At 37.7% G+C, this 10,751-nt stretch overlaps 1 protein-coding gene across 1 annotated transcript; it reads left to right on the forward strand.

The window, feature by feature from the left end:
• The first annotated feature begins 755 nt into the window (after positions 1-755).
• LOC127955990 (uncharacterized) lies at positions 756-2,142 on the forward strand. The gene has a single exon (XM_052553728.1). It carries the CDS (start codon positions 768-770, stop codon positions 2,007-2,009), a length of 1,242 nt encoding a protein of 413 aa, XP_052409688.1. The 5' UTR covers positions 756-767; the 3' UTR covers positions 2,010-2,142.
• The last annotated feature ends 8,609 nt before the right edge of the window (positions 2,143-10,751 follow it).

Below are 10,751 nucleotides of genomic sequence, written 5' to 3' on the forward strand. Positions count from 1 at the left end.
ACAAAAAGACGCCGGCTGTCGTGGATTTCAGCCGTAAGACGAAAAGACATCAACTTTTCAAGCATCCCAAGATCGTTAAAAGTGTGTTCCAGACATTTTTATTCAGGTGAGTGTCAAAGAATTAGAGACACTTCTAAATATCTTGCAGAAAAATAGATCTTATTCTTTAATCTGAGCATTGAGTGGTATGGAAGACACTTTTTATCCAACATGGTATTATAATTTCTATGAGAAATATAAACAATGTTTAGGTGAAATGTAGTAAATGAAAAGTCCAGAATAACTACCAGGCACTTATATAGCTGTGAAACTACTTTAACATAAGATATTTTAAAAACACATAATGGTGTGTATATACCACCACCTTTACACAGTTAAAATAAATGAATATGACATTTTTTACAGGGCTGACATTTAGGACAACACATGTTTGTGTTTTTTAAGACATTCCTATTTTAATTTCATATTATGATTTTGTTAAATAAGGTGTGATTGATTTAATATGCATCTTAAAAATGTTTTTTCTATGTTGTTTAAAAAGTTGTTTCACTGCAGTAGTTTTTTTTTTTGTATTTATTTATTTATTGATGTCTTGTTTTCTTAAAGGGAAACCATCTTATGAAATGGATGAGTCAAATCCTGACTGGGCTCCAAAACTGCACCTGGGACACTCTGAAGTGCGTGCTACCGAGTCAGACCGGTATTCTCGTCGATTACAACGACAACAAATGACCGTGCCAGTAGCAGGCGACGACGGTGAATCCCAAATGCAGAGAGAAACCACTGCAGAACCGGTGGGATCAGCACATGAAAAGGAAGGTGGTGACCAGGCAGAGGCAGAAGTGGCAGCAGATGCTGCAGGTGGTGACCAGGCAGAGGTGGGAGCTGTAGAAGATGAGTGTGGAGAATGGGCAGATGTGGAAGCCGCAGAGGATGAGGATGAGGAAGGTGGAAACCAGGCAGAAGTTGACATGCCAGTTAAGAGACAAAGAAGAGAATGTCAGTTCTGTGAGCGCAACAGTGCAGAAGTTAACCGTCTGTTGCAGGAGAACAGGGAGCTTAGGTGTGAGCTGAACAAGAGAAAGATGGATGAGGACTTCTTAAAGGGTGACACAAATAAGGTCAGGTACTACACAGGAATTCCATGCTTTGCAATTTTATTGTCTTTGTTCACCACTGTTAAGGCTTTCCTGCCAGTTACCAAAAAGTTGTCATCCTTTCAAATGCTTTTGTTGACACTCATACGTCTGAGGCTTGATCTTCCTGTACAGCACCTTGCCCATCTCTTCCATGTGTCACGTAATACTCTTTCTACTGCCTTTACTGACACCATAGATGTTTTAAATGCACGGCTTAATCCATTGGTGTGCTGGCCAGAGAGGCATTGCTTACAAGCTACAATGCCGCATCAATTTTTGGAAGCTTTTGGGAAACGTGTTGCTATTATAGTCGACTGCTTTGAAATACGCACAGAACGGCCATCAAATCTAAAGGCACGGGCACAGGCCTTTTCTCATTACAAAGTTACACACACCATGAAATACCTCATTGGTATTACACCACAAGGTGCCATATCATTTATTTCCAAGGGATGGGGTGGGCGTGCCTCTGACAAGCACATAACTGAGAACTGTGGCCTTCTCAACAAACTGTTACCTGGTGACTTAGTGCTAGCTGATCGGGGCTTTGATATCAAGGATAGTGTGGGGATGATGTGTGCAGAGGTCAAAGTTCCTGCGTTCACTAAAGGAAGATGTCAACTTGACGCTAAGGATGTGGAAAATACACGTGCAATAGCACACCTGAGGATTCACGTTGAAAGGGTGATTGGCAGTTTGCGCAACAAGTACACAATGTTACATAAGAGAATACCAATTAGTTTGTTACTGCCATGTGAGGGGGAGGAGATGACACTTCTTGACAAGATAGTGAATGTTTGCTGTATACTTCTTAACATGTGTCCCAGTGTGGTTGCGAAACCAGATGAAAATGAAAGATGTGCATGTTAAAACGGTTTCATTGTAATGTTGTAAATATGTATATTACTGTTGTAGACATATATTCATTTTGATGACATGTTTGTATACTTAAATAGTTCTATTGAAAACAGATGACACAATAAGAATTTCTAGAAAAATTTGCATGTTAAAAGTGTTTAATTCTAATGTTGTAAATATGTATACTACTGTTGTAGACATATATTAGTTTTGATGACATGTGTATACTTAAATTCTACTATTAAAAACAGATGACGCAATATGAATTTTAGAAATAAACTGGTTTAATAAAAATGAAATTTGCAAGTACAAAAACAACTTGAATTTTTTCAGCAATAAATGTAAACATCTTCAGAAACTGCAAATATATATCTATTATATAAAGTGCAATCATGTTGAGATCAAACTTATATCATATACAGTGCAATCATGTTGAGAACAAACTTCATATCTCGTATACAGTGCAATCATGTTGAGAACAAACTTCATATATATCTTGTATACAGTGCAATCATGTTGAGAACAAACTGATTAATTTTTCCAGCGATAAATGTAAACATGTCTGTAAACATCTTCAGAATTGGCAAATATATATATATATATCTATTATATAGTGCAATCATGTTGAGAACAAACTTAACACATATCTCGTATACAGTGCAATCATGTTGAGAACAAACTGATTAATTTTTCCAGCGATAAATGTAAACATGTCTCTGTAAACATCTTCAGAAACGGCAAATATATATATATTATATAGTGCAATCATGTTGAGAACAAATTTCATATATAAATATATACAGTGTAAAACCCAGACTACATTGGCTGTGCAAGTGAGCTTATAGTACCTTTTGTGTATTCTTTGAGTAATATTTTGCTATAAGCTCTGGAAGGCAAACTTTCTCAAAGAATTTTTGTGCTTTCTGTAGACGTAGATCCCAGAATTCCTGGTCCGGAAAGACCCGTACGACTACAAAGTCCTTCAGAGTCCAAACAGCAAGGTCACAGTGGTTGGATCCAGTGACAAAGATTTGCGTCTGCATCTGTGTGTAATAACTGTGTGTTTTCTTAAGCTGAAGCTTTTCATAGGACAACTCAAGACAGAAGTTTTTGTCCTTTGTTTCTAAGGCCTGTTGGATGGTGCTTGATCTATATTTGAAGGGACACTTAACTTCAAGGCAGCCTTTCCCACAGCAATCGCACATTGTAAGTCCATCAGGAGAGGCTCCAACTTCAGGAAACCTGGGGTTAATTATAAAACCACACTTTTCGACTTTTAGGTTAGTGTGATGTGGGGCTCTGGTGTGAAGGTAGGTCTTTTGAGCATCCATCTCATGCTCTATACCCCATCTGGTTTGTACAGTTGACACTGTGTGTTGTGGGTTGCACACCTTTTTAATAACAGTCAGGGCTGGCTTTTCTATACTGGTGGCAAAGACTGCATGCATGTTTGAGGCAGTAATTCTTCCAGTCCGACTTGCATACCAAGCAGAAGATTGATGCTGTTGTCTTGTGCACATCTCAATAGATGATGCCTGCTCATCAGTCACATTTGCAGCATCTCTGTATTTCTCACAATTTAGATGAAGAGCTGAAAGGGAATTTGAATCTATTATTTTATCACACAGAGATGTGGCAAGGCATTCGGGCACTGCAGAGGGCTGTACGGTGTCTGTGTACATTGTGTAATACTTATTCATCCCTGACAAACCAACAGCCTTGCTATGCTGCAGCAGTGTGTCAAGCAGGGGTGACAATTCATCAAGTTTAGCTTGGGGAATTTTTCTTTTTTTGGCACGACTCCTTATGCCTGGCGCAGTGGAGGGTGCAGTTATGCGCTGGTCAAGCATTTTTTTTTGCCTAGCAGATGAGGTGTAGTCAATTTTGTATCCCACTTCAGCTGTAATCTTGCTCAAATTGCTGGGCAAAACCCAGTATGCCGGTACATCTGTGACAGTTTTTTTCCCACGAATCCGAAAAGTAGCCTCAACTTTAAATAACAGAGCCCCTACATGGGTACATGTCTCCGCTACTCCTGCCATACACGTGCAGTGTGCACACTCCACCTTCCCACTGTTGCTGATGATCACCCATGGCTTTAAAGGTGGTTCATTCAGTCGCTGAGAGTGCATGACCTTAACAGAGACAAAAAAAGTTAATACTGTAATGAATATTGTAATGTTTATGTATTTTCTACGTAAACCTTCTATGTTTGCTTTGCAACTGTGTGTGTGTGAGATGAAATTAAACAGCAATAAAATCCTCTATTCTTTCTATGTATGTCTTTAGTTATATATTTTTTTTTTATTGTATATATTGTATAGGGTTATTAATGCTTTGGCAATGTAAATATTTATTTCGCCATGTCAATAAAGCTATTTGAGAGAGAGAGAGAGAGAGAGACTGACTGAACCCTGTGTTTGTGTGTATGCGCATGTACAAGCAGCAGCCGCTAGCTCCTTCAAACTTCGCTAACGTTACACTTTGTCTGTTGTTTAAGGCTATATTTATTCATTTTTATCGTTATACAAGTTTGCGCTGTACAAATGACACATAAACTACATTGTACGCAAAAAAAAAAAAAAAAAACACTGTAATAGAAAAATGCTCAAAGAAAGCTGGTAACTTACCTTCGTTCGGACGACAGTTTTCACCGCTGACAGGCTTAAAACTCTCCAGGTCATGTACCCAACCATTAGTAAACTGAACGTGGGCTTCCAGAGACTTATAGTTACGAAATTGCTCAGCAGTATAAGCACTGACACCACAAACAAAATACGTAAAAATATCAGGAAACGTGATGGGAGGTAAGGCGTCAGGGTCGCGGATCCACTGGTCTGTTGGGACTTCATAAGGATCGACATTTCCAATAAAGTTGATTTTTTCAATATAGCGCTTCTTGGCGTCCGGTAGGAGTTTGTCTCTGTACAATCCACCTTGTTTTAAACTAGTTTTAAGCATTCTTATATATACTTACATTGTGTACTGCGCTATTGTGTATGGTTTCTTTGGTTACCGGCTTGTGTGGTGGCCTCACAGTATGGCGGCGCCCTATTGTTTACATCCCAGAATGCACTGCGCAGTGACGTCGGTTGCCAAGCTCTATATTCTAATTCTGTTAAAACAACAAACTCATTTATATTTTTGTTAGTTTATTTAGGTACATTCATTTATTATAAAAATACAGGGATTTGAGGATTAACATTTAAGTGGTAAAAACTGTTAGCACAATTGATCTGTAATTCGCTTTGGATAAAAGCGTCTGCTAAATGCTTAAATGTAAATGTAAGTGAAAACTTCTAACACACTGTTTTACCAAAATTATAATACGAGAAATGTGTTTTGTAATGTTTTTACAAAGATAACTCACTCGACAAACTCACCTTTTATTCGCACAAACGAAACGATGCCTGCGTTCCAGTCGGCACGATTTATCCTTTTAAGAGGGTACTTCGAAGGGAGAATAATTGTGAGGGCCAGGCTATTATATAGTTTCAAACTGAATTTGTAATAATAAAGGCGAATTAGGTAATAAACTTAAACCACAACTTTAAAATCACTCAAAGTGGATGGTGAAATCTTCGAAAGTAATAGGACATAGGGTCAATAACTCTGAATAGAACACAGCCCAGGTGCTGCGCAATCAATGACATCGACACAGCAAACTAACAACAAACTATGCTTCTAACCACAGGTGGAGAGCTGTCTGCTGAAGTTTGCAAAAGTTTGTTTGAACTATGGTTTCGTGAAACACCGTTGAACTACATTGGTAACGACAGAACTTGCAACCTGGTTAGCTAACTATGCTTTTGGGAAACACATCCTAGAGTGCTGCGTGAGACGAGAATATATAGTCCGTGATAATGGGCAACAGCTGTGTGTGTGATTGAGTGACCAGGGGCATGTTCAAGTTCAAAACGGTGCGCAACGTTTTGCTTACGGTTTCCTGGAAACGGCGTGCACCGGGGTTTGAGATTCGTTTTCTCTTGTTTGGTGGGTGTGTCAGAACTGCAGTCTAATCAGCAGCAACATGCAATATTAAAGTGAACTCGCACAATGGGAAAATAATGTACAAATGTGTTCGTTGCAGCTCGGTATACGCAACAACTGATGATATTAGAAGACATGTTTGTCAGAAGTTTTATTGTAAAAATATAGGATATCAACATAATGATGTAGTTGTTTATATTTTTAGCTTCACTGCAAGTGTATGACATTTGGTATAGAAATAAACAATGGTAATTAAGTGCTTTTCCTAAAAATGAGAAAGAAAATACAGGGTATTAAAACAGTATGAACTACAAATAAAGTCAGTATGTGAGGCTAAATAGATGGCTCAGAAAATTCTTCACAAAGAATGGCCTTCTCAGCTGCCATAGTTGCAACTCTTGCGTCATCAGAACAGTGTGTTCAACGCATCACCGTTTCTGTTTAAAAAACGTTGTGCAACGTTTTGTCGGGGCTAAACGCAGCCCAGGTGTGAGGAGTGAAGGCAAATGAGTCTGGGAGAAAGGGATAAACACAGGTGGAGCAACTAAAACAATAATGAGGTAACAAGATAGGCGGGGTTAGAAAATAGATAGGAGAGAGAGCACGTCACCAACATTTGAGCGTGCATGTAAACACTCGATCGGATTGAACCATGAAACTGAAAGGACCGCGCATGTGCAATGAAGCAGAAATAACGTAATGACGTATGACGCAGAAATTATGATGTAAGACACACAGAATGAGTGGCTCTTCCTTTTGAATAAAGTGTTGTATAAATGCGTGTCCTGTCATTATAAAACTCTCATTTCACTCAGCAACTGTGAAGGGGTGCAGGACAGCCTTTTTTTTTTTGATACTCATCCACAGGCAATCCGTTTTGGGTGCTGGGAGGGGCTTTTTTCCCCTTTTTTTCATGATAAATATGAGCAGCACAGTGGTTAATATGTTTATTTATCCATAAAGGTGTATATGATAATTCTGCTGTTAAAAACTAATAAAAAAAACATGTAGGAGAGTGGTTATTATGTGCAAACAGTGAGAAACTCAATATTATCTATATTTCACTTTCACTATTTGAGCAGTGTGCGTATGTCTAAAAAAATCTATTCTGATTTGAAGCTTGTGACATATAAAGGCGCACATCAACCCAACCACTTTATTTAGCATTCATGTAAACACTACAATCAGATTCATCAATTGTAATGAATTCAGTCTGATTGAACCAAAAAGTGTGCATGTAAACGTAGCCAGTGTCATATGGTTGTCCTCCTGGGCACACCAGCTGAAGACTGACACAATTGTAGATCAACACATTATAGAACTGAAATTCAAGTTATTTAATTCTTCTACACATTGATGATACCTTTCAAATATTCAGAATGTAGTTAAGTCGGTGCATTGGAGCAGCACTAATGCTATTAAATTACAGGTGATAAACCATAGAGCAAAAAAATAAAAAATAAAATAAAGTAACAAAAACTTGTAAAATACATTTTAATGGGCATAATTAAGTGTGAAAATAACCAAAGGATATACAGTTAAACCAAAAATTAATCAGACCAGATATAATTTTTTTTTATTTTATTTTTACTAGTGGGTGTATAGGACACTATAGTCCATTTATGTAAGGTTAGAAAATTAAACTGTGACAAATTATACCCCAAAAAATCTTAAAATAGTGGACTACCAGTAAAAAAAATTTGGGACCAAAAAATTTTCAGACCAAGTCTGCATGAAGCTGGATGACAGCATGGCAAGTAGACAACAGACAGTTATTAAGGCTAAGGTTTCCCTGACTAAGTATTAATAGATGTGTAAATATTGTCATACTAACAAGCTGTCTTGAATATTTTTTGGTTGACTGTAATCCATTACATACCTTTCTATAAAAGTTATCTAACATTATCAAGATGAATTTGTACATCTTCTAAACAATAGAGAATAAACTCTGATCATGTGAAATGTCGAACGTGTCTGAATAAATTTTGGTTTGACTGTATCTACTTAATAAATGAAGTTAACCAGCTAACATTATACATACTCTTCAGGTTTCTCTACTCAATAAAACCCCCCAAAAATTTACAAATGCAATAAAAAATATCGGTATCTGTACTCTGTATCAGCAAGTACCAAAAATAAAAGTATCGGTATTCGGGTGAGTACTGAAAAAAGTGGTATCGGTGCCTCCCTAATTTCAATGGTGATGACCAGTTCTAGAATTGTGTAACTGCATTCTTAGACTTGTTCATCACTTCCTATCCTTGGACGAAGGCCCTCCTTGTCACACACCAACACACATTTTTCAGTAAGCAAATTATGAGAACAAAAATATTTAAGAATTAACATTATTGAAAAACTCCATTACAACATATATTTATTTATATCATCAACATATGAATTCACAGATACCAAATAGGGCTGCACGATGTCTTGTTTAAAGGGGGGATGAAATGCCATTTCATGCATACTGAGTTTTTTACACTGTTAAAGAGTTGGATTCCCATGCTAAACATGGACAAACTTTCAAAAATTAAGTTGTACGTTTGAAGGAGTATTTTTGTTCCAAAAAAACCTCTTCCGGTTTGTCACAAGTTTCGGAAAGTTTTTTTCGAGTATGGCTCTGTGTGACGTTAGATGGAGCGGAATTTCCTTATATGGGTCCTGAGGCACTTCTGCCGGAAGAGCGCGCACTCCCGTATAGCAGCAGAGCACTGAGAGGCTGAGCACAGCCTGATCAGAGCGAGAGCGTCACGAAAAGTCACATAAGTAGTGTGTTTTTGGTTGCCAGGGTAAGACAACCCTGCACAGATTACTAAAAGAGAAACAGCATTAAGGGACCAGTGGATGGAGTTTATTTTTACAGAGCATCAACGGAGTTGTGCAAGTGTTTTTGTTTGTTCCCTGCATTTCGGATTGCACATCGTTTATTTCTTAAGGATAATGCAGTCCCAACGAAAAAGGGTCACGATCGTGTGTTGGAACCGCATGCGGTGAGTAAAACTGCTTCAAATATCTCTGTGTTGTTAACTTAGCTATCAGCACGTAAGCACATCAAGTAAACAACATGCGATGTTGTCATCAAACTGCACTTTCCATATGTACAGCTTAAAAAAAAAAAAAAAAAGACGACATAAAGTGGAACTTAGTCATTTTCCAAAACCGCTAAGCAAATACATAGTTTCAGTACATACCACATAGAGACGCCTTTGCTGATGCTGCTCTTGTTAAATTTCAGCCTCTGGATCTGTGTCACAGACGCTCTCAACGCAAAAGCTTACTCGCGCTCGTGATTCTTTAGCTCCGCCCACACGTCACGCCTCTAGGCGCTCGTGTTTTTCCGGGAAAAATCGGTACAGACTATCTTTCTCTTATAAATATAATAAAAATAAAGACTTTTTGGAGTTATGAAGGATGCAGTACTACTCTATAGGTACTCAAGATTAACAAGATATTGAGTGAAAACGAGCATTTCACCCCCCCTTTAAGCATCGATATCGCGATGTACGAATCCACGATAGTCACATCGCAGGATGTGCGATGTAGGCTGTCGTAGTTGATCCATTATTCATTAACCGTATGGGCCAGCTGCTCCCCGGCCCTTGACGAATGTGATTTGCGGATTAATTGCACAGCTTAAACATAATAGAGTGAAAGTTTATCATTTGCATGTGTTTTTGAGTAGGGGTGCGTTGATCATGATCAGCCGATCAAAATCAATTGACACGATGGTGTCGAACAAAAAAAAACTATCCAGTGATTAAATGTTTTCTGTGTTGTCAAATCTTGTGCGATATCCTAAACTGCACAGATAATTACAACAAGGCATGCCGTACATGTCTGATTCGCGAACTAATGATTCCTTTGAACCGATTAAATTTAAAGAATGGTTTAAACAACTGACCTATCCAACACTGAACTCACGAGATGTCTGAATTGGTGTATAAAAAAAATCTGTAACACTTTACAATAACGTTCTATTTATTAAACTGTTTAACTACATTATTTAACATTTACGATTACTAAACTGCACTTCTACAACATTGTTAATTTCAACATTTAGGCTATATCCTTCATTGTTGAAATCAAAAGTTGTACAGTATTTGTTAACATAGTTAATGCACTGTGAAGTAACATTGCCAAACAATCGACAGCTGTGTTTTTATAAACTAAGATAAACAAAGATTAATAAATATAGTAACAAAAGTATTGCTCATGGTAAGATCATGTTAATGTTAAAAACTCAAACCATATCCTAAAGTTATAAACAAATAATTTACTCTAATTTAAATAATACTCTGTTTAAATCATTTAAAATGAGAATGTAAGTGTGGATATCGCAATATATATCGCAGAAAAATAAAATATCGCAATGTCATCTTTTTCCAATATCGTGCAGCCCTAATACCAAACATGGTATATAGGTGAAGTTAAATTAACTACTAGAGTTGTTCCGATTCCGATACTAGTATCGGAAATATCTCCGATACCACAACAAATTCTGGCATCGGCATCGGCGAGTACATGAACCCATATACCGATCCGATACCATTTTCTTAAAAAAGACCTAGTTATGACCGCAAGCTTTGCCTAACCGCTGCACGGTTCTTCTTCGCTGCTCAAAATGCATTGAAAACACAGGAAGTTGTGCTGTGTTGCCACAAGCAACCCCTGTTTAGAGCAGCGAAGAAGAAATGAAAACGCGTTAGCAGCCCTTATCTATATATGACTGGATCACTCATCACATTCTAAACTGCCAAAAGACAG

Source organism: Carassius gibelio, chromosome B4, assembly GCF_023724105.1.
Source record: "Carassius gibelio isolate Cgi1373 ecotype wild population from Czech Republic chromosome B4, carGib1.2-hapl.c, whole genome shotgun sequence".
In the NCBI taxonomy this organism is placed as follows: Eukaryota; Metazoa; Chordata; class Actinopteri; order Cypriniformes; family Cyprinidae; genus Carassius; species Carassius gibelio.